Source organism: Cryptomeria japonica, chromosome 10 (assembly GCF_030272615.1).
Source record: "Cryptomeria japonica chromosome 10, Sugi_1.0, whole genome shotgun sequence".
Classification (NCBI taxonomy): Eukaryota; Viridiplantae; Streptophyta; class Pinopsida; order Cupressales; family Cupressaceae; genus Cryptomeria; species Cryptomeria japonica.
The window spans coordinates 441,081,971-441,107,495 of NC_081414.1; the positions used below are offsets into that span (position 1 = coordinate 441,081,971).

The 25,525-nt window shown below is 37.1% G+C and overlaps 1 protein-coding gene across 4 annotated transcripts in view; it reads right to left on the reverse strand.

Moving 5' to 3' along the window:
• Nucleotides 1-25,525, reverse strand: part of LOC131067551 (dol-P-Man:Man(5)GlcNAc(2)-PP-Dol alpha-1,3-mannosyltransferase) — a 119,420-nt gene that overhangs the window by 17,876 nt on the left and 76,019 nt on the right. For all 4 annotated transcript variants that reach the window (XR_009111836.2, XM_058002621.2, XM_058002620.2 and 1 more), the window contains 3 exons: nucleotides 20,266-20,382; nucleotides 1,638-1,765; nucleotides 1,433-1,511 (listed from right to left, as the gene is read on the reverse strand). Coding sequence is in view for 3 of the 4 variants with exons in the window: in XM_058002621.2 (XP_057858604.2) it covers nucleotides 1,433-1,511; nucleotides 1,638-1,765; nucleotides 20,266-20,382 (324 nt within the window). In the remaining variant the exon portion in view is untranslated. The remainder of the gene's footprint in view (nucleotides 1-1,432; nucleotides 1,512-1,637; nucleotides 1,766-20,265; nucleotides 20,383-25,525) is intronic.

Below are 25,525 nucleotides of genomic sequence, written 5' to 3' on the forward strand. Positions count from 1 at the left end.
TTGTGGACTTAAGGAATTACCAATTCTTCCAACAAGTTGGTTGAACTCCCTTATAGGTTCATTGCTATTTTTCTCTGCATTTGAGAGCTGAGAAAAAGAGAACATCTAAGGGATTCAGCATGCATAGTCTCCCATTTAGTGATGTAACTTAAAGTGAGCTGATGGAACCAATTTGTTGCTACTCCAACAAAAATTTTGATTTCAACATCTTCATAAGAAACCCCCATTTTATTGCAAGGAATAGTACATGTTGAGATATGCTCTTTGGGATGTTGCATGCTATTACCATGAAATTTTTGAAAATTCTTTCTCAATCCTAGTGGAAAATCATGGCAACCTACAAGTGTCAAAAGAGCAATGATGGCTCCCCATACCAATTAAAATGGAGGCAAATCTTCATTACGATGAACATCATCAACCATTGCTTGAAATGGTTCCTTATGTTTATTTGGATTTTCTAGATTTGATGGTAACAATGAATTTTTGAGGATATTGCTGCCAGTACGAACTTGAAGTACGTTGCAGGTATAATCACCGTTACAAAGGGAGTTTGCAGGTGCAGATGTAGTACTAATGATTGGGCAAGTATGAAATTCCTGTAGCAGCAAAAAGGTGCTTAGAAAGTATTAGAAACTGCTGGAAATTGGTGAAAGTTGCTGTGCAATGGTGCTGAGAACATGAATTTTGAGTCATAACAAGCACTCCTACTCTTGGGAGATGTAGGGATAGCACTGCAAATTGAGAGAAAGTTGAAGAATCAACTCGAATCCTCACCGTACCTATGTGCTATAAGAGGAGGAAAGCAAAAGTTGTTGATCTCTTTGTCAATGGTTGAACTTGTGCTTGGAAGTGACATCAAAGTGTTGCAGTTTGATTAGGTATGAAGTAAAAGAATCGTCTAGCTTTCTCTATGTCTTTGAGGATATAGTACTGAATTTTGGAGGAAAGGTTGTACTGTTTTTGATCCTACAACAAAACTACATTTTTCATGCTGTTAGCAGTCCAACTGTATCTAAGTAAATGTCTGAAAATTTTCAAATCAATACTTCTCAGCTTACATGTGTTTACTTAGATTGATCATGTTCACTTTTATATTTTCTCTTATGGAAATGCTATATGATCAATCTATTTGGAAAGCTACCTTAACTGACTGCCTTTGATATTAGGCTGCTTTTTTACTTTTAAAAATAAGGCCTTTTGCAATATTCTTCAACGATAACATAATTCTCTTTTTCTCCAAAAAAAAAGATCAATTCTATGCACATGGATATACAAATAGATGAAGCAAGAAGTTAACGACTCTTAGCAATGTATTATGAATTCTCTTAAAAAGACATGCATGGATGAGAATATATACACAGGTGAACATTTCCAAGCAACTGTGGACATAAAATTAAGTTATTCCTATGATGAAAGACTGAAAATAACTTACCAAGAATAAAACTGGTAGTGTAATGATCGAGCACATATAATACCAATGAAATTTCCCACAAACATGACAGTTGTGATATCTGAACATATACAGCAGTTCAGTATCAACTTATCAGTTACACCACAAATGTGTAAGAACCTCCAAAGTAATTTGTAAAGACCAAAGATTATTAAACTTACACTTGATTTTACTAGCATATACTTACGTTCTGCATCCAAATTGCAAGGTATTGAATTGTCAAACCAGACTTTGACAAAAAGTTTATGCAAAAAAGTACTGCATTTGCTGTCATCACATTTTAAACCTATTGCTGGAAGAATGCCTCCTTCATGTCTGCAGTTCAAACAAATGAAATTATGGAATTCCTTTTATCTTGCTTGATAAGGTTCAAAGCAATAAAGTCAAAACCCATAGTATAAGAAATGAATCATAAAAGAGTATAGATGTAAACAGTCTTCCACTTCGTCTTGCAGAGGTGGTTCTGATACAAGCATGGGAATATAAACATTGTCACAGACTGCAAGAACCCTGACACCCTAAATGTTACTAATTAATGATTTGAAAAGAATTGAGTACACTCAATATCGTTTTCATCTGGGGATGTTTGTTTCGAACTTTTGACAAGGTGCCTGCCAAGTATATGCAAGACTGCAAATCCTACTTCAAACTGAGTTTTCCATATGAACTGCAGATCTGATCTAATTTGGGGATATTAGATGGATTGGAAGACAATAATAAGATAAAAGGAAACGTTTACTTCTAAACCAACGAAGGAAGTTGCTTCAAATAAAACATGCCGACCTGTAATACTCTCATAAATTAAATCAAAATCATGATAATAACAGCAATCTCACTATTAATTATCAAAATCAATACAATAACAGCAACATCATTATTAACTTAATAAGAACTGAAATCATAAATAGCACACACATAAACAAGAAAGCAAACCTAAATGTTCACCAATCCTCACTAACGGGCCTTTTTCCATTCAGACTGATGCTTGGAATACAAGCTCACTCTTCAATCAGCTCACTTATTATTTAATACAAATAAATCACTCTAGAACAATGAGCTGTTGAGCAACTGCAGATATAAAAATCTGAATTCTAGAATAGATTGCTACTTGCCTATGACAGATTATAAAAATGCTTGTGGTGACATTTAGTTATAACATCTAAAAAAAGTAACCCCACCTTCGCTAAGAGAAAGAATACCTAATAACAACTTGTTAAAAAAGATTTTTCCTCTATCTTAAATTCATTTAGTTTTTCTCCTTGGCAGATACCAAACAAAAATCCTAACAATTGCTCAGAATGTTGTGCAACAAGTGTAATATCCTTGGACTCTTGTTTTACACACACATTTTTTTTTGTACCATGTTGAATTCAATTTAAATCCTTGTCTTCTTGTCAAGATAATATTTGTGTTTTAGAGCTTGGTCTTGGTAGTCTATGTTGTTCTTGTCATCTCTTACCCATGTTTTTGCAAGATCAATGAACAAGCTTTCAAACACATTTGCAAAAGTGAAAAATGTAGTTCAAATGATGAAAAAAGATGAAAATTAGTAAGGTAAAGAAATATTGCAGTCAATTCTAGATTGGAGCATGCCACATAAGGCAGAAACAAAATTTTGCATGATTTATTCATGCTTGGCAGAACAGCAGTGGCGAATACCGGAGTAAACTTCATTTCAAAGTTGCAAGAGCAGTAAAATTGCACATACACTAAGAGGGGAGTAGGTTCAAAAATTTGGAAAGGATGAATGAATACTGTTTGGACTGAACCTCACAATAGGATAGATTTTGGTAAAGACAAAATTATGATCATGTGTACAGGAGTGCACCTCAATGAAGGCAAACAAGAGTTCTGTTTTCAAATTAAGTGGTAGTATTAACAAGATTTAACTAAAGGCAAGAGATTTAACTATCAATTTCCATAACACACATAACAGTTATGTATGTTAATAGTTAAATCTCGTCAGGATAGTCAGGATTTTGGAGATTTAACTATTAACATGCATAACATCATTATGCTGACATGTTTGGAGACCAATATTTTAACATCCTCAAATGTTTGAGTGTATCAAGGGTTGCATACTTCATGAAGAGCTAATTATCGGTATTGTTCATTTTTAGCCAACACTAATTATAGCACACACTATTTTTAGTCATTGCCAATTTTGAGGAGATAAGAATATTCTAAGAATTCTATTTTTTATAAATCAATAATTTTTAGATTGTCATCCAGAAGGTCTATTGTTAGCTAAAAGTTATCCTTACCAAAAGTCTGCTTGAAGATTTCCTAAGTTAGGGTTTAATGTTTGGGGATATAATTGTACAATAACTTTTTTGGAGTGCAAGCAAATTGTACTTAGCTTAGAAGTGTTTGCTACCTTTGTATTTATTTTTCATGCAATTTGTCATAAAGCCTTATAAATAAGTGCTTTTGCAATCATATTGGGAAATTCATTCAGCATAATTTGGCATGCCTTTTATGCTGCTCAAATTCTTGTTGAAATGTTCCATGCTATTATGTGATATTGTGCTTTTATACATACTTCGCAAACTTGGACCCAATGGACCCCAATTTCAAAAATTCAAAAACTTACAAAAATACTTACGCCAAAAAAGTATGTTTTTCACTCTACAGTTGCATTTTAGGTGATGTTTTTAGTATACAGATAATTTTGGGCACATTTTTAGTATAGTCATGTTTTCCAGTATACAATTTGCATTTTAGGGCACGTTTCTAGCATACAATCACGTTTTTCAGTATACATATACAAGTGTTTTTATGGCACACAATAGAGACATTAAAATAACAATTTTTTAAAAACTTTGGCCAATATTTTCCTATGTTTCAGCTGGTCATGAGTTAACTTTAGGGTAACTTGGCATGAGAAATTTTTTGGCTAATACTTGGAGATTTGCCAAGCACTCTGTGAATTTCCAAACTATTTTTCTATGAGTTCAATATCACTTAACAGATATTGGAAACTTTGTATTGTAGTAGGTGCTAATTTTGTTGTCATCTTGAATGCAATTACTCTGTTTTTCTCATAAAATCTAATGCATGTGTTGAAAAAATGAATTGAAGTGTTTTTTCTACTAACTGCATACTTTGTATTGCAGGTCACACTGAAGTGGGTCTACTAGCTTTGTATGTTATCTCCCTCTTCTAATTTACCGTCTTTTTTGTTGTTTAAAACAATCCTAGCATTATGTGTACTTGCATTACTTAGTTTCTACTTTTAGCTTAACAAAGTAAGCATGGTAGAGGTTTCAGGGTTTACTTTTAGTTTAAAAAAGGCTAAAAACCTTTCACCATTAGAGTGTACTGGCCTTTTTCCCTAAGTGGATCCAAAAAGACAAACCTTTAGTTTTGTCTGCTACAAATGAGCCTTCCAAGAAAATAGCTTGTACAAATTGTAAGTAGCAAGTACATGTTGTTTGGACTAGGGTTTTAGGTTCCATTTTTGTTACAGGGAGCTTCCCCTTCTAATTCAATGAGCATTTTTACTGCACATGTTTCATTTTGCATCGTGCTGAAAGACATAAATTAAAATGCTAAAAAATCTTACTTTGAAGCATACACGTTTTAGAACAATGTTATTATAGACAGCTTGCTTTACATTTTGCTCAACTAAGTAGTTACCATGTGCAACAAATGATTGTTTTGAACAGCTTAGTATCTTGCACAATAAGATTGTCATGTGCAAAAAATATGGCCTCTTGAGTAGTAAGTTTATTAACTTGCATAGCAAAGCATAAGCTTGTATGACAAAGCATTAGCTTGCACAACAAAGTTAACATCAACAATACAAAACAACCTCTCATAATTGAATGTGTCTTGCACAGTAGCTTCAAAATCTTTACAAATGCATATAAAGAAATTGTGCAAAACATCTTAAACAAGCCAATATCAGATAATTAGTTCATTCTATATTTTCTAACTTACAAAGCAATCAATTCATCTTAAAAATGCATGTTTTGCAAATGCAGGAGGTAGTATATACATTTCTAGCCCTCATTATCAGTCCCCAGTAGAAGATATTGCACATTCTCCTGCAATATTAATCATTCAAGACTACATGCCATGTCAATGAGACAAATTGTATATAAATATTAATTAAAAGATAAACGAAGGTCTATTTAAAGGAAACGGAATTAGAATCAAAATAGATAATATAGTGGATTCTCTTTAACTGAGAGAATCTTGTGCATAAATCTTAAAGAGGATAGGTACATAAATAACAAAATATAAGGAACTCTTTAGAAAATTATTAATTAAATCAGCCCACATCAAGGCTAATATATAGTTGCTTTAGCTAGAGAATTTTGAATAATAAAAATAAGATTTAATTAGAAAATCAAGGATAACATTATTATTATAACTTGGAGAACAAGTCAAGTGGGGAATTGAGTGAATATATAAATTCAATCAAGAAGAAGATGAGGTTGGTAAAATGTTAAACTTAGAATCACTCATGATATATCAAATTCATTACACATTGGAGAAGTAGATTAGCTTTTTACACATAGGAATGGAGAAGAAATTCAACAAAATTTGAGGACTAAGGGATACAGAGATTTAACAAAGTTCAACAGATATTACAAACCAGATGTATGATCTAAACCTTTATAAACAATGAACGTGAATGTAGTTAGTAAGTGATTAGAAGTTAATCAACTCACATATATGGAGATGGGACCTATACGTAATTAAGAAGATGTAAAATATCTTCTAATAGGGTGAAACTGAAAAGCTAATGTACAAGATATATGAATTGACATTAAAAAAAGGCTTTGAGTTTTATTAGATGTTTTGGAAACAAGATATATTTGATTTCAACTCATTAAATTTAGAAAATCAGCTAAAGCAAATCCTAGTGTAAGATGAATTTTAGGGGAAAGAAATTATATTAATGTCCACATATAACCAAAAGTGGGTCTTAAAAATAGAAAGTATAGGAAGAGAAAACCCCAGAACAAATGTCTTGTGATCACTAGAAAGCCATTTTCCCTAGTCAATAGTCTATTCCATAACAATGTCTCGAGGCTTTCATTTTCTTTCTTCTGTTTCTCCTAAACTTCTATATTTTCTTTACTACCTCTAGATTTTTCTGAAACTATTTACTCTCATGTTGTATTTGCTTTATCAAACCCATTAGATGTACTATAAATTTTTCTCTATTTTTTTGTCGCGATTCACAAGCTAACAAAAACAAAGGCTCTAATAACTATAATGGCCCCAATTGGAAAACCTTAGGAAATAGATTAATTTTCAAACATGTACAAGCTAAAATAGTAAACAAATGCCCAATATAAATGCCAAACCCTACTGAAGTTGATGTTGATTAGCAATATGACAATTGGCGAAACCCTTGTCAAGCAAAATACACAACAAAGAACAATAGATCCAACAACCCACAAGCTGATATGAACTCTCGAAAACCATCAAAATACAAAATAACCAAGTATAACATCAGATTTGTATTATTTATGATTGGTATGAGTGTTGGTAACCCTAACATGCCAAAATATTCAAGTGTGATAACAGATCTACAACTGATATTAACGTGAACAACAAAGAGAAATTACCAGAAAACCCACTATAACAGCAAATCAGCAATACAAATACAACTTTACTGAACAGCTGTACAAAATAGGGTTATAGTAATCAAAGAACTCTCCATAAATGGCTGTGTGTAATGTCCCCACTTTGAAATAAAATTTAATAATAAAATTAAAATATTTAAAATTAAATTAAAATATAAAATAATATAATTAAATATGATTAATTAAAAATTAATTAAGTTAATGAAAAGTCAAAAGACATGAAAGGAAAAGTTGTGACTCCCTAAACAATGAGATATAAAAGGGAGAAGAGAACCTCATTTGAGGGGGGGAAGAATTTGAAAAATGAGAAGTGTAGATCTGATTGTGAAAGGTTGTGTCCCTTTGAAAGGGCAGAAATAATGAAGAGTTGCACTCTTTCAAAAGGTGCTAATGGTGAAAGGGTGTGTCTTTTGCCAAAGGGCAAGCATGATGAAGGGGTGTGACCTCTCCCTCACATTGAGAGATATAAAGGGAAGGAATCAAAGCATCCAATCACATCACCATGGATTGATCAGATCAGAACTGTTATTAAGTTACAGGCAGTAACATCCTTGTTCTCGGTGGTATGCATGGGGATGTGTTTAATAAGTATGCTTAATATATGAAGCCCAATAATGTTCTTATGCAGAATTAATAGTAATACTAATATGGACTGCCATATGTATTCATAATACATATGAAATATATATACTTATAGTCTAAATCATGTTATTACTTTCCATATTTAAAAAGATGGGATTGAGATGTTCCAAAGAAGGGCAGTCTAAATCCAAGCAATAGGTTAAGTCCCAAGATAGGGTGGGGATCAGCGACCCATAAGCCTTGAGGGTATAGACCCAAGATAGGTAAGGGCTTGGATCTTGGATCTATAAACTTTGAGGGAGCCTATTGTAGTTGGTCTCTAAGCGCTTTGGTAACATTTGTAAACCCTTCTCCCTTAAAACTGAAGTAGTAGAAGGGTTTGATATCTATATTAAGAACTATGAATAATGAAATTAATCAGCTAATGAGGAAAATAGACAAGCACTTGTTAATAACTTATTGAAGAAAATCTATCAATTTTAGTATATTTAAATAGATCAGGTAGGGGACATTACACTGTGGCTAGCTTTTAGAAGAGAAAATAATTCTATGATCCACATTGAAGTGGTAAGGCAACCTCTAATATTCCTTTTTTTGTAATATTTGGCAGCTACGTGAGGTGCAACTGGAGTCTAGCAAGGCTGCACACAAGATTCAATGCTTGTCAGCACTTATCTAAGGAGATATAACTGAATATAACTGCAAATTTTGATGCACAGCAGTAGATAGCCCTTAAATTCCTCATCAAAATTGCAGATTCAATCATCCAAATCCCTTCAAATAGCAGCAACATTAAACCTCTTTAAAAAAAATAGCACATAAACACACAAGCCACTGTTGCGGCAATGTAGGAGCTGAAAATGACTTCAAATCCTCAATCAATTTTCAACAATTCAACAAAATAATGATCCCTGGATGGAATCACCTCTCATGGATAAGAGGGCTTTTGTCCTCAATCCAAACATAGAAATCAAAAATGCTGTAGTTCTTGAATACTTCAAAATGGAAAAAATAACAAAATGACAAATTTGGATGATTTGCTTTGAACCTTTAACTCTCTTTTATAGGTCATCCACTAAAGTATCCCACCCCAAATTGCAACCCATTCCTTTGCTTTGTCAAACACTATACCACTGTAATATCCCCAATAGGATATTATCTAAAATTCTGAGTTTTAAACTTCTGATTCCTGCCCTAATTTCTGATTTTTTTTTTATTTTCAGACTGATCAGACACTTATAACAGCCGATAAATAATATCAAATTATTATACCAAATGGTTCACCCAATATCAGAGATGAAATACAACATGAGATACACAATATATTAACAATAAATGCACACCACAAGACTGAAATTCTGATGATAACTCTTCTGTCATAAGTCAGAATATAGAAGTCTTAAAGTACATCCAAACATGGGCAAAAACATGACAATCATGCCCAGAAATGCTGCAGACCCAAATCAGATTAATACCCTAGGATTTATACATACCAAATCATGGCAAAATGAACAACAAATGTTGAAATCTTCCTCCTAGGAGTGGCACCAAATTTAGGGCATGAATCCCTAATGCAAAGTGAACACAACCCACCAAGAATGCTGCTCCAAATGTGGTGCTCAAAATCTGCTCCAAGGGCTGTTACAAATTAGGGTTAAGGAAACCCTAGACAATGAATCACATTCTATATGCCAAATTGCTCCTCTCAAGTGGGCACTCCAATTAGGGCAATGCCTAATGCAAGATAAACATCAAAATGCCTCAAATGGAAATAAATATAGACTTTTCACACAAACCCAGCGAGTCATAAATCTGATCAGCCACCTTAATCTTTCTTTTCCTTCGCAAAATGGTGCCAAAATGATGGTGAACAAACCCTAGTCGACCTGCAATGATGTATTCTAAAATCGTCTCCAAATTAAATGAAATCTGGACAAACATCTCCAAATCTAAAGCAATGTGTCTTCCACCTGCAAATAAACTTCTAACCCTAGCTGGTTGACGCTCCAAAATGATGTAAAACCCACAAATATGCTCAATGATGAACCCTGGGTGGATTGACCTCTCAATGTGGAGTTGGGTTTTTGTCCAATCCATTGAATTCCAAGGGTTTCCATCTTCAGATTTCTTGTAAATCTCAGATACCGGTTCTCCCCTATTTTGGCTGGGTCCTGGTCCTGGTCCGTGCCCGGTCCTGGTCCTGGTCCGGTTCGCTCTGGGTCCCACCCGGGTCCTGCCCAGGCGGCTGGGTTCCCTGTGGGTCCTGCCATGGGAACCCAGCCGCCTGGGCAGGACCCGGGTGGGACCCAGGGCGAACCCAGGAGGACCCGGGTGAACCCAAGCCCGTGGGTTCCCAAAAACGGGGCCCACGGGTTAGCAAGCATTTAAAAACAATAAAAAAACAATATTTTTAATCATATTCATAATTTGCAAAAAAGATAATATTCAAGTTTCAAGTTTCAAAATGTGAAAATGTCATGACACAATAAAGTATAAAGTTAAACATTCAAATTACAAGCCATCTATGGGATTTAAATTCCATATTCATCTTCATCTGAAGCATCCAACCCAAGCCATTAATTCAGAATATTTATTGGCATTGGCAATTATGGATTTATGATTTATTGATTTATGATTTATCTGTTATCATCTATGTATCATTGTATGGGAAAGTTACATTGTATGTTTGATGTTTCATATTTGTATGTTTGAACTGTGAACATATATAATTTTGATGTTTGAAGTTTGAACATATATATATATATATTAAAAAAAATTAAAATATATATATATATATATATATATATATGTGTGTACGGACGAACCCGTACCCGTACCCAAAAAAAAAATTTTTTTGCCGAATCCGCGAACCCGTACCCGAATCCGAACCAGAACCGGTAACTTAGTTGTAAATGAAAGCCAAAACTCTCAAGCTTCTTAGAGAGAAAATAAATAAGCCAAGTATATGTCTCCCAAGTGCCTTTTTATAATGCTTACATCCCAATGCCCTAATTAGGGTTTGCACATTTTAAATTAATAATAAATTCACCTTATGACTCCCTTGGCCCCCAAAAGATAATCACTTCATTAATATTTTTAATCAATACCTTATAACTCCCACAGAGCCAATATTAAAACTTTATAGTGTGTTAAATAGCATTCGTTAAATATTTAATTTAACTTTAGTATTTAACGTTATTTAAAATAATAACTCTAAACATCATTAGTTGCCAATATATATTCACTTTAAACAATCACTGGCTATACAAATCCCATAGCTGAAGATACTACATGCTGAAGTTGAGGGGAGACCGAACTATGACCAGCTGTCAGAAACAATGATTACTACAAATAGTAACTGCTAAAAATAGAAAGTCAATCCAGACTCCCAACTGACCAAATAATGTCGAAACTAACACTTACTAAAAATCGTAAGTCTCGGACGAGTTGTCCAAAATCACTCCAAAAAGTGTCATTTAGCTCCAATGCATCCTCTGATCTGATTGGCAACATCAAAAAACCCCTTTGAACCGGCTGACACAGACCTCGAAAGACAATACCAACCACTCTGGAACTGGAAGAGGACCTAAAAGTGAGGACATTACATCCACTTTGGACCCTCTATTTTATTTTATTTTATTTTTATTTTTATTTACTTTTCCATTTAAATATTTAAAAATAATTTTAACTTACAGAAGTGTTTTTTGAATAACATACTTTTTAAATATTACATGGGCCTTATAATAATGTTTAAAGTTACTCTTTTGAAAATAAAGAGATTGAGTCCACTTGGATATTATTATTATTTCCCTTATTTCCACCTATGGCCCGCAGGAAATAGAAAACAAGCTATGGATCCTCAATTTATTCATTAAGTTCTGGAAAGGAGACATTACAAATAAGATCTATAAGTCTAAGTTAATGAACAAAGCTTCTTGTTAGGTATGTCAAAAAGGGTGAATGAATTTTGATGTGGTTGTCAAAACCTTATTATTCTTACTCACTTTTTACTTTCCTTTAACTAAAAGTGGTTCTGCTCCTAAAATGAGGATAGTTAATTTTGGAAGAAAGCATCCTCTAATACCTCTCCTACAACTCATGCATCTAATATGAAAACTTAAGAATGTATCACACAAAAATAAAAACAGAATAACATTAACCACCTCCTATTTAACCCCCATAATGCTTGAACCCTAACTTAGCTCAAAGAAAAACTATTGCTATATTTTGATACCTTTTGCCAGCAATTGCACCAAAAGATGCAGAGCAAACTCAATATTGTTTTAATCTAGGGGCATTTGTTTTCACCAGCTGTCTGCAAAAAATATGCAACACTGCAAGTTTTATTTTAAAATGGGTTTTCAATGAAATGCAGATCTAATCTAATTTGGAAACCTTAGGTAGACTAGAAGACAATGATAAGTTCAGTAGAAACACTACTGAAACTGGAAAACCAATGAAGGAAATTGATTCAAATTAAACATGCTGAACTTTAATCCTTTCCGAAATTAAATCAATTTTTTTTTTCAAACTTGGGTTGGTTGATTGGCTCTACAACTTTCCCGCTCTGCATCATTTTGTAATTTTGAATCCCCTTGCCCATGGTGTCCATTGAAGGTGGGGGCCAAGTCCCCCCACCTGCTGATCCTCCCCCGCATTCTGCTACAGTGACAGGCTTTGTGGCAAATATTCCTGCTCTTTCTGAGGATGATGTATCCCATGGTGTTACAGTGGCCATTCATTCTGGGGGGGGTGTGCTATGATCAATCTACATGTGAAGGAGATGACAGTAAATGGTATCGATGACGTGGTATCATTGGGACCTACAATGGTTCCCCAAGCAAGGGATTCTTCAGGACCCCTCCCAGTAGATAATGTGACTGTTTCCAATTTCAAGGAGACTGACATTCATGTTGAAGCTGTTTCCAAGGCTGGGGAGAGATAGAAGGTGCAACCTAATGGTAGCGCACATGCCAAGGGCTGGAAGAATGCGCTTGTAGGCAACCCTCAAGGGGGGTGGATCCCAACTTTGTCCCTGAATGCTAACAAACCAAGGAAGGCACGGCTATTGTCTTGCCAGACGTGTTAGTGGATCGCATTGTGCTCACTATGAACATCACTTTGGTGGGAAAATATTTCTCTCAGACCCACCATTGATATGGTCAGGAAATGGGCTACTACTAAATGGAAACTAAAGGGCAATGTCTCCATTAGCGCCATGCCTGGTGCTCTCTTTCTTTTCAAATTTACGGTGGAAGAGGATGTTGTCATGGTTCTCTCTAGATTTTGGATGTATGGAAAATATGATCTCTCTCTCTAAAGATGGAAACCTGGTTTTGACCTGACGGTTGATCTGCATAAGTCTGCCCCCATCTAGGTTCGCCTTCTGGGACTCCCTTTGGAATACTAGGATGAATCAGTCTTTAGATGGATTGGAAATATGTCTGGGCACTTTGTGGCGGTGGACGAGGTTACCTGAACATAATCCAAGTTGGTGTATGCTCGTTTTTGTGTTCTAGCCATGGTGAGTAAAAATCTTCCCAATTTTATTACTCTAAAATCTAAACTCGAAAGCTGGACCCAGGCTCTGGTTTATGCAAATGCTACTCTTTTCTATCAGAAGTGTTCTAAGCCTGGCCATTTGATTTCAAAATGTAAGGCCCCTAACCCCAAGCCTCTTAAGCTAAAAGAACCTACGACCAATGTGGACACCTCGGATAAGGGGAAACCTAGTTGTGCCTAATAGTGATGACTATCCCTTTTGGGAAGGCATAAATAAGTTACTGGAAACCCGAAACAAATCTACTTGTGGGGCTATTGTGGTTTCTAGCCCTCGCCGAACTCTATTGTTGACATACTCCCTAATGAGGAGGCTTAGCCCTCGCTGGCTGAGGATGGATGTGTGTCTGACATGCCTGCTTGTGGCCCTCACATGGGGACAAGACCTTTGGAAGAGGGGGAGATCCCGAGCCATCCGTCAAACCCTGCCAACAAAACTAAGGAAATCCCAATTTCAAATACCCCTATTTCGAGTAAGATGACTGAGCAAACTTGTATTGCTGTCACAATGGATTCCTCTGCTCCGATGAAGAAATTTTCTTCTCCGAGCGCCTCCTCAAGTAGTTGTTTCCTATCTAGTGATGAAGGTTGAATAACATAGAGGAGGAAGACTAGGAACATGAAAACTAATGTGAGTTAGATTCGAAGATGGATCATCCTTCACTGAGACTCGCGACACAAGAAAGCAATAAGGGAAATCGCCAGTAGAAGGCAGATGACCCTGGAGGCATCATCCAAAACAAAGAAATGAAAATCCTTTCTTGGAATATGCGGGTACTTAATAGTCCCCACAAACCATATGCCCTCCAATTCCTCATTTGCAATGCCAATGGGACCTCTAGTGGGGTGGTTACCATGTGGGATCCCTTCGATTTTTCGGAACTCTTATCTCCTCATCGAACAACTTTCTTGCCGCCAGATTATTTTCACACAAGACCTCCTGGTTTCTTATCAATGTTTTTGCTCCGAATACCAGTCAGGGTCATCTTACCCTTTGGAATGGCATATCACTTTTGATTCAAAATGATTCTAATGCTCAATGGATGGTCGTTGGGGACTTTAACTCCCCTCATCTCCCCTCGGAAAAGTTTGGGGCTATACTGGATTACTCTGACATCATGATGGATTGGGCTAACTTCATTAGCAGGAATGGGCTTCTGGATGTGGATTTGATTGGACAAAAACTTTACCTGGTCCAATCATAGGAAAGGTGAGCACCTCATTTAGGTTAGACTAGACAGATTTTTAAGCTTAGCAAATTGGGATCTTGGTTTCAATGCCTCTCTACATGCCCTTCCAAGGATGGTGTCTGACCACAATCCCATCCTTCTAGTGTGTCCAGTTCGATGCGCAAAGGGTGGTTTTCCCTTTCATTATGAAATTATGTGTACTTCTCATCCAAAGTTCGGGACTGCATTAAAAATTGGTGGAACACCCTTGTCACAAGAACATCTATGTTTAGGGTGACTCAGAAATTGGACCTGATTTGAAGAAATGTGAAGGCGAACAAAAATATCTTTAGAAATATCTTTAGAAATATTTTTGTTAGAAAAAAGGAACTGAGTGGTAAGCTGCCCGTGATCTAGGAGCGGATTGACCAAGGGGATCTCCTTAACACCACTCATAGAGAAGAGGAAGCTCTAATAAGGGATTGGAAGGAGAATCTGAAACAGGAGGAAGTATTTTGGAAGCAGAGATCAAGAGGGCAATGGCTGATACTCTCCTTCAATGCCTCTCGACTTCCCTGAATGCGGCGAACAATGCTGTCATAATGACCCCCGTTAGGGATGATGAGGTGCAGATGGTGGTCTTCTCCATGGGTGCTTACAAAGCCCCAGGCCCTGATGGCTTCCCTCCGGATTTTTTCCAGGAGTTTTGGGACATCTTTGGCACTGATGTCACGTTGGCCACTAAGGATTTCTTCAGAGTAGGTAAATTGTTAAAAAAGTTGAATTTCACCTATATTGCCTTGATCCCAAAATTTTAAGAACCCACATGCCTCAAGGATTTCAGACCTATCAGTCTTTCCAACACAGCCTATAAAATCTTTTCCAAGGTCCTTGTTAACAATTAAGCCTTTCCTTGATAATCTCATTAGTCATACCAGGTTTAATTCCAGCTAGACAAATCTTAGATGTTGCCATCACTACTCATGAGGTTGTTCACTCTATGGACAAATGTCGTCAACTTGGTACGGTTTTGAAGCTTGACATTTCCAAGGCCTATGATAGTGTTGATTGGGAGTTCATGTTTAAAGTCCTTAGGAAGCTTGGGATTGGTGACAGGGTGCTTAATCTTATCAAGGAATGCATCATCATTGTAAAATACTCTGCCCTTGTTAATGGTGTCCCTAGGGAATCCTTCGAGGCTTCAAGGGGAATTCGTCAAGGTGACCCTTTTTCCCCTTACCTCTTCATTATCTTGGCTGAGGTTATTGGTAGAAATTTCAATTTCTTGGTCTACAATGGAACCTTAAAAGGGATCAAACCTACCTCCTTCGTCCCCCCTACTATTTTACAGTAGTTTGTCGATGACACTATTCTCTTTGGGGTTGCGTCAATTGTTGAAGCTAGGGGGTGGAAAACCTTCCTTAATCAAAATGTAGATGCGTCTGGTCAGCATATCAATTATGATGAGAGCAATATTTACTTCTTCCACACTATTGATAGACTCCAAAACAAGATCAAAGGTATTCTAGGATGCCAGATGGCCTCCCTCTCGGGTACCTATCTTGGATTACCCCTCACGATTAAGAAAGTGTCTAACTCCTTTTGGAACTCCATTCTTGAAAGAATGCAGAAGAAACTTACAAGTTGGAAGGGCAGACTTCTCAGTAGTGCAGGTAAACTTCAGCTCTTGGCCTCCTCTTTGCAAAGGATCCCTGTGTATTTTCTCTCTTTATTTAAAATCTCCGCCTCAATGGCTAAGAAGTTGGAAAGAATTCAAAGAATCTTCCTTTGGACGGGTATGGAAGAAAAGAAGAGGTTGGTACTAGACGGCTGGGACAATGTCTGCTACCTGAAAAAGCAATGGTGGGTTGGGGATCAGGAAATTTCTCACTTTAACAAGTCCCTCATGGCAAAAACTGGATGGAAGCTTGCTAACCAAAATGCGGATAGGTGTCGCATCATGAGTGCCAAGCACCTTGGCCAGGACAATTTTTACAAGGTTTTGAATTTGGATGGTGTTCCTAGAGGCTCTAAAATCTACCACAATATTCTAAAATGCAAAGACATCATCTCTCAAGGCTTCAGCTGGCTCATGGGCAACGACAGAAATATTAGCTTCTAGGAGGACTGTTGGATGGGGGATAAACCTTTGGCTTCTATCCCATCTCTCAGAAGACTGTAGGGTTGTGCTACGGCCTTCTTTGCTCAGTGGATCTACAATTATCTCACAGCTAACAATTGTAAGGATATTTCTCTCTATTGTCACAACCAGCCTCACCTTCTACCTATTGCCCTGGAGGTGCAAAACATGCTTAACAAGGTTTGTATACCATTCTTCCCATGTGAGGATAAATTTGTTTGGAAATGGAACCCGAGTGGGGACTTCACTGTTAAATCAGCCTATCACAGTCTTCTTCGGGATATCAACTCCCCTCATTGGTGGAAGCAAATTTGGAACCCTCACCTCATCACTAAAATCAATTTCTTCTAGTGGACAGCCCTCCATAACAAAATCCTCACTCAAGGCAACCTTACCAAAAGAGGTTTTCAGCTTCCTAATAGATGTGCAATGTGTAAATTGGATGAAGAAAGCATTCCCCACTTATTTTTCCATTGTGCCTTTGCTAGAGCCCTTTAGGGGATGGTCTGAGAGTAGCTTAATTTCTATTGGACCATGAATGAGGACTTGACTCACCTGATTCATGAATGGGGAGGTTCATCATCTAACCCCTTGATCCGTCAATTATGGAGGCAAATTCCACCACACCTGGGATGGAGTATTTGGAAGGAAAGGAATAACAAGATCTTCTGTGATGTGGAAGCCCCTGCTGAGGTGATTTTCAAATCCTTAAGCTCCTTCTGGAGAACATTTCAATTACAATTGTTAGAACTCCCCTCAACCCCCCATATATTCATGACACTAAGGTAGCCCAACAATGGAACCTTCCCTGCTCTTATGCAGCCTTTGATAATAATAAGCGCTTGCTAAGAATGAATACCAAATGGATACTGCCTCCTCATGGTTTCTACAACCTAAATTTCAATGGTGCTGCTAGACACTCCCAAGGTTTGGCCGCTACTGGAGGGATTCCGAAATTATATTCTGGTGAGTTAGTGGCTGGTTGCACTGGCAATTTGAATGGATATACAAGCAATCAGGCTGAAGGTATGGCTCTAGCCTGGGGTCTTCGCATCGCTCTCTCTATTGGCATTCATGCCATTGTCATTGAAGAGGATTCCAAACTCATCATTGATGTTGTCAAAGGGCTGAACCGAATCAATTGGACTATTGACAGTATTATTAAAGATTTCCTCTTGCTTATTTTGGGATTTGACTCCTTTGTTATAGGCCTTGTTTATAGGGAAGGTAACAGGGTTGCTAATGCTTTAGCAGCGCTTGGCCTCTTTGGTCAAGGCTTGAAGTGTTGCAGGAGAATGGATTCATTGCCCATTAATGTCAGATTACTCCTTGCAGGAGAGTACAACATCTGAAGCCCACATGGATAGCCATTTCTTTGATTTTACCCGCCCTCCTCATCTAGGTCATGGGTGCCTCTGGAGGTGGGAGTTTTTAAATTTGAAAAAGCCCAACGTGGCACCGACAAGCAACAACAGATGCATGGTGTGGACTTCCAAATGGACTAGAGTTCGTGGCGACCACCTCATCGTCATGACTCGATATTGCATTTCTATGTTTCTCTTGATGATGCAACTTACCTGTGTTGGACCTCACGGGACACCCATGGGTAATTGTGCACCTATGAAATGGAAGAAGCTTGTGTCGACACGTGGGTGTATAAATAATGATATTTCTTTATGCCCCGATTACAAGGCGGCGCTATTTAAGTCTAATGTCCTTTCAAAAGGTTGGATAAACCTTTCGCACGTGCCATGCGGTCCAGATGCTAACTAGAGTAATTATATCACTACTGGCTTGCATGATTTCAAAAATCTTAAAAAATTTATTAAAATTAATCTCACCATAACAAGACAATGTTCTTTGGCTATTTTCTCTACTAAAGGGTTAATGTCGAGTGATAGAACCTTGGTTGCCAACACCAATGAGTCCACTATGGGAGGAGAGAGAATGCGTTTAGAGCTTGATAAGCCCAACGACTTTAAGAATGATCTGGTGGTTTGGCATTACTGCACTGAAGGTGGTGTGGCAGAATATCTGGAGAACCTAAGAGGGCATGATGAACAGCTCTCAATTCAGTTTGCTACGTCCTAGAAAAATCGAAGGGTCCTGGAAAAATCAAAGGGTGGCTATTGGGGGAATCTCTTTTGAAGTCTCGGAGGAAGTTATTGCCCAGGCTACTAGCCTTTCTCTAGAAGGAAGACAATGGAAGTGGACGAGCCATGTGACTAATAGCAACAACCTAAACAAATTCTTCAAGGGGAAGGAGGCCCCTGTCAAGCTGCAAGGTGGTTTTACTAGAGAGGAACTTCAATACCCATGGAATCTAGTATGTTTAATGGTTATGAAATACTTTACCCTCGAGGGACATCATAAAGTTTATTATTACTATCATATGCCCTTGTTGAATCATTTTAGGAACCATGATCTTCTTTGTCTTCCTTTTTATCTGCTTCATTCACTGGAAAATTCCATTAAGGAGGCCCTTGACCCTAAAAATGAGGACAAGCAACCGATCCCTCTCCACCAGGGTTTGATATACAAGCTCTATCGCTATCACTCAACTTTGTACCCCCATCGAAACATTATGTAAATTCAACCCCCCCTACATGCTTCCCACCCCTTGGCGGCTTTTGCGGGCGCAATTGCCCCTTCTAGACTTTTCTAGCTCGCTGGTGAAGCCTTTGCTTCCTCTCCTATCCCCTCTTCCTTTGTTACCATCACAGAGCTGGGATCCCCACCTTTCCCTCTCCCTCTACCGCTAAAGAGCCAATATTAAAACTTTATATGCAACAAGAGAAGCCTTATTGGAATCTTAGTTTGGAATGTACTCAGTTTGAAACAATGGTGTTATAGAAAACTTGTTTGAAATGTTGCTCAACAAAGTGGTTGCAGCAAAATGGCTGTTTTGGACAGTTTGGCAGCTATTTTGCACAGCAGCATTGTCTTTGACAGCTTGGCAGCAAGTTTATTAGCATATGCATTTCTAGTGCCCATAAAAGGATGCATTTCTGCTAGTAAGCATATACAATTTTTTACTTTTATGGAGGTTTTTTGAGGCACATCAATATGTAATATTATTTTGCATGAATCAGCAGTGTTTTGTAACTTAAAATCAAGATTCAAGTCAATCTTCACGACCTATTTTCCATGAGTGAGTTCACAACCACCCATTTCTGAGGGGGTTAAATGGTTTACTAAGCACTCATTGCATCTAGGTGATGCTAATAGGGGTGAAGCAGTGGATTGAAGTTAGAGAAGTGAATGGTTCATTAGGCAAAATATTTTCTGAAGGTTTGGAAGATGCAGCAGAAAGCTAAGCAGGCCCCGATTATGGGATCCCCAGAATCAGGCCCACTTAGCCTTCAACTTCAGGTGTTAAACCTTCAGCAAGTAACACGCCTTATGAATCAGTCTTTGCAAATTGACACTATGTGATAGCTCAGTTTTCTCATTTCAACCTCACTGCTTCACCCCTCTGAGAACCACCTACATGCTGACAGTGTCCAACTAAACAAGTTCAAGCTTGTGAAAAATGGGTTCCGGTCAACCACAATAACTACTCAAGAAGATGGATCACAAAGACGGGCTCAAAATTCTATGAGGCTGATTTGTCAACTATCATATCATCAACAAGTTCAATTATTTGAGTGTTAAATAAAATCTACAATAGGAAAAATTCATGATATGGATCAGGCTTTAGACTCATGAATAAAATTTGCAGTATAGAATTAATCAGCATGGCAGAGCTCCTAATCACATCACCTGCACCATTTGCACCTAGCGAAGAAAAAAAGGAGGAGGAGATGGACAACCACCAAAGCAATAGCAAATGCTTTTGATACAAAAATTGATTCAGGAACAAATTTGAAATTGACCGACCTGCAACAAGGACATTCAGACAACATGTCAGTTTCAAAAACATTATCAGCATAAAAATGGAAAAGACTTCTAAGTCTCTGATGGTATTTCAAATGAAAACAACAAATTTCTCCGATAAAATAAATTTCCAATGAATTTAAGGCAGAAAGAAGAAATGAATTAGCTTAACGTCCATGGATAACCAGAAACAGTAAATTAGATTGAAAAGTTGAACCAGGTAAAGTCAAGCAAGCGAGTGAACAGACATCTGAAATTAAGTTTCAAATAAAAATACACATAAAAAACAATTTCTTTTGATAAATTAGCTATTCCCTTTTTCCCTCCGAATTAATACAAAAAAATTAAAATACGATAAGGATCTTTGGCTAGCATTTATGCCTACAAAGGGGGCATTACAGTCGTCACTCCTTGAAATTGCTTGCCCTCAAGCAATCGTAGATTTGTATGTTGCAATATGTGTTTCACTTCCAAAATGACATCTTCTGGAGCTAAGTCTTTTCAAGAAATTAAATACTCTCTTAACTCATGCTTCTCAACTCTCTCTCTCACATCCAAAATAACCTCTAGTGCCAAGATTAATCTATCCTCCTCATCCAACAGTGGTAGTTCAGGAGAGGGTACAATATGTTGTCCACATGCATTTTCAAGCAATGAAATGTGAAATCATTGTGGATTTTATTGTGCTTGGACAGATAAAGTTCATTAGCAAGCCAATCCATCCTCCTTAATATCCTGTATGGTCTACAAAACTGTGGTTTTAGGTTCTCTGCTCCACTTTTCAAGTAAGATTGCCTGCATGGATGCAACCACAAAAAGACCAAGTCACCAACCTTAAAAGATCTCTCCATCCTGTGCTTATTTGCATAAATTTTCTGCTAATTTTGAGCTTGTTGGAGATTTCCTTTCACTGACTTCAGAATGTTCTGACTCTCCTAGACCCAATCCTTTGCCTTTGGAAACTTGTTAACATTAATGATCAAATCCATAAAGGATGTAGCATCGTACCCATATAGTACTTTAAATGGGGCCATGCCAATGGAAATGTGGTACGTGGCATTGTAGCAGTATTCACCCAAATCTAGTCACCTAATCCATGCCTTCCACTATCCTACCACATGTTCTGCAAGTATCCCTCTACCCACTTGTTAATAGTCTCTATTTTTCCATCCTTTTGATTATCATAACTAGTACTCAAAGTTGATAACTGTCAATTTACAATATATTATGTGTAAACATCTCTTTCATGTAATGAAGTTTCAGAAACTATATTTTATCCTCATTAAGAACCATTCAACTTCACCAACGGACCAAGTGCCCATTGACATATATATACAAATTTCATTAGTTCCACGGAGTTTCCTAACGCGGGGACACGGGGACGATTTTCAGGGACAGGGGGGGCAAGGGCCTAAATTTGGGGACAATGAGGGGATGGTGTCGAAGTGGTGGTAGGGGGGGCGGTGCTAACATAAAAATAGAGGTGAATTGAAATCTTCAAGGAAAAATCTGCAATATAACATCTCTATGAGTGCCCCATGAAAGGCCAACTAATTTTCACAAAGTTAAAGGTAGCAATCAGTATGTAATGGAATGTGCCATATAGCAAGTGACCTGACGGCGTCCGCAACAGAGTAGTAGAGGTGTTAGAAGTAGTAATGGTGTGGAGGAATGTTTCCCCCAAGTCCCCAAGTCTCAGGAAAACGTCCCCCTACAGGGGATGGGGAGCTTTTTGGGGGGGAACATTTTCACAATTACTATAACCAATGTTTTCGATTGATATTCACTTATACAGTTTCCATGTTTTTTCCTTTTTTTATGTCAATGGGCCCTTGGTCTACTCATGAAGTTGAATGGTTCTTAATGAAAAATGTGAAATTTGTATATTTATGTCAATGGGCTCTTGGTCCACTAGTGAAGTTGAATGGTTCTTAATGAAAAATGTGAAATTTGTATATTTATGTCAATAGGCCCTTGGTCTGCTGGTGAAGTTGAATGGTTCTTAATGAGGATAAAATATAGTTTTTGACACTTCATTACATGAAAGAGATGTTTCCACAAAATATATCATAAATACCTTAGCAGCAGTTGTAATGAGCAATGAATGTTGGTTTCAGCCCTTTATGACATCAAGAGACATTTATGCATATTTATGCCTTGATCCATGTTGCTGAATCGTTGAAAACTTTATTGGTAAATTGTTTTCAAAAAAAAATAGAAGGTGTATGTTACATTGTTGGTTTCAGACCTTTATGACATCAAGAGACATTTATGCATTTATGCCTTGATCCATGTTGTTAAATTTGTGAAAGCTTTATTGGTAAATTGTTTTCAGAAAACTAGAGGGTGTTGTTAAATAGTTTTCAACATGTGGGTGAAAACGGTTCATCGATAGAATAGTGGAGGGTTTAAGGCCAGCTCTACAACAGTGGGCTATCTCTTCTACGGTTCAAGCTCATCTTTGACTCAAGAAGGTGTGCCTTAATAGTAATTAAGATCAAATAAAATGGACAACCAAACCCAAATGTGACCGTAACCCCAAAGACTGCCACTAAGTCAAGATAAACTAATTGCATATAACCCCTATATAGTTGATATGATTGTGTATGCACAACCTACATAAAATATATCCACTAAATGTTCACTTAAGAATAATTCCCTAGTTGTATCGATAGTCATGGGTGCATGGGAAAGGCCACCTAAACTAAACTACGAATTAACAATTTGTTTGTTTTGAATGATTTGAAAATTGCTCATGTGGACTAAAGACCAATGTTTATCTAATGGGTTACAGAATCATAGATAATAGGAAGGACAACAGTGAAAGGAAACAAAGAAGAATGGTTGAAGCATATATGACATCATATCGCAAACATAACACAAAGAGCATACTTAATAATCCAAACTAAATTGCATGCATCTACACATAGCAAATGAATAACTATTACAAAGATTGTAATACATGAGAATGTCATCGCATTATCAAATGTTCATTTTATTCATGTTAGCAAGTGTGACAAGAGAAAAACCTTTACAACTATCAAAGATTTCCCAACAAAAATACAAACAATGGAGACATCCTCTATATAATATTTGTAGCATGTTATTTTGCAACAATTTCAGCACTTCACAGCCTTCTTGTAACTACACATGGCGTGATTGAAACCCTAGACTAATCCCTAAACCAGCATAGCCTCCAATCACCACCAAAAGAACCAACCTCCCTATTGGTGTACGTTTTATCATATACCGAACATTTAGAATAAAATATCCAAGGATACTCTATCCTCTCCTGAACAAAATCACTACTTGTGCCAAGATTGCGAGAAAGACCACAAGGCGACTCCAAGGTCTATATGTGTGAACGGGGGACTTTATGTGGATAGCTTCTTGGGTAGTGTGTGCTGAAATACAAGGGGGACTTACGCTTGACAACTAGTATCATTCACAAGCTGGACTTAGGCGAATTTATCAATGAATGCTCTTTGTTTTTGGATTTTCTGATTTGGGATTTCAAAAAAAAAAAAAAAGATCAAAAGAATAAGAGTTTAGGAATTCTAACTACTGCTAAGAACTCAAGAGACGATGTAGACTAGGTGAAACCAATAAACAATACTTTGTTTCGCCACACTTGGGACAACTACATAAAGCATGTGCAATCTTCTAAGGTTGTGCTCAAGATTCTCACACTTTTGAATAATACCAACAATTGAACAATATTACTCAAAGTAGAAGTTAAGCATCAACATCAAAAGCTCAGGCTAACTTTACACATTGAATGAAAATCATCCATCCAACAAAAGTATGAGCAAAATTTCACCAATCTAAACTATCAATCCTTCATTCATCTAACAACTTCAAAGCAAATTACTTAAAGCAAATCTATTCTAAGTGTTGAAGAAAAATATGCAAACATGCAACCACTTGATAATAATAAGACTTCAAAACAATACTGATAATGAACTTTTTATTATCCAAGTAGCTCTACGCAACAACTTCATAAATCTCTCCACACTGAAATGAAATGAGAGAATGAGTTTATATAGAGTTTCTGAAAACAATTGAATGACCGATATCAATCTAAGATCAACGGTCGAGATTAAGACAACCTAACCCTAATTAGGGTTTCCCAAAATAAAACTAATATCTAGTGCATGTAAGACAAATGGCACAAGGTGCTCTCTTTTAGGATTGCACCCCCTTCTCCTGTTGAGAGGCAGAAAATTCAATGAACTTGGACACAATCTGACCAACCTCTTCCATCATGACATGTGGTAGCACGCTGACTCTGAATTCTAATCCTTCCAAATCATCTACACATACAACGAAAGTGATTTCCCAATCTAATAGACAAGAGGTTTGATGCCTTAGCCAGATTTTGCTTCAAGACTAGTCCAGAGGAGAAGATTTCCTCTGTCTTGGTCTTTAGATTTTCTGACTTCATATCCTTCTCTCAGATAGTTTCCTTTTCAAGTACCTCTACTGCTACAAGATAAACGTTGTCTTGAATTTCTTTTATCTGGTCCTCAGCTCTGTCAGCATCTGCCTTCACTTTTTCCAAGACCTCACTACGTGCAACCAATGTCCAGTGCCAATTGTTGAAATCATATGCCGCTCCTGCTTCAATTATACTTCCATCAATTAGTTCTTGTTTTGACATTCCTTTCAACACTCTAAGGCAGGGAATGATTCTTTCTTAAATGTCCTGAAGATCAGCCCATGCTTCTGCCATGCTTGCAATCCTGGAGAGAGTAGAGAGTATGTCAATGCTAACCTTTCCACAAATGTGGCTGCCTCTTTACCTATGCTTTCCATGTGTGCCTTGGTCTCTCTACCTGTCACTAGATCTTCCTCAGAACTTCTGACTGTTTCCTATGAATTCAAGAGTAGAGGAGCTTCTAGATTTGCTTGATCAAGCGGCTTAGTCAAATGCTAAATATAATCCCTTAGGCGCTCAACTTCTTTCTTATATTCCTCCTTTCCTAAATCCTTGCCCAGTCGTGCCTTCATGGAAGCAACTGAATTATCCAAATCTTTAGCTTCCTGCTTCTTAGTAGTTGGTCCCAAATTGAGTGTAGTGATTTCATATTCATGAGAAGCAATATCTCCTTTTGCCTTATCTACTTTCGATACAGCAATCTACACC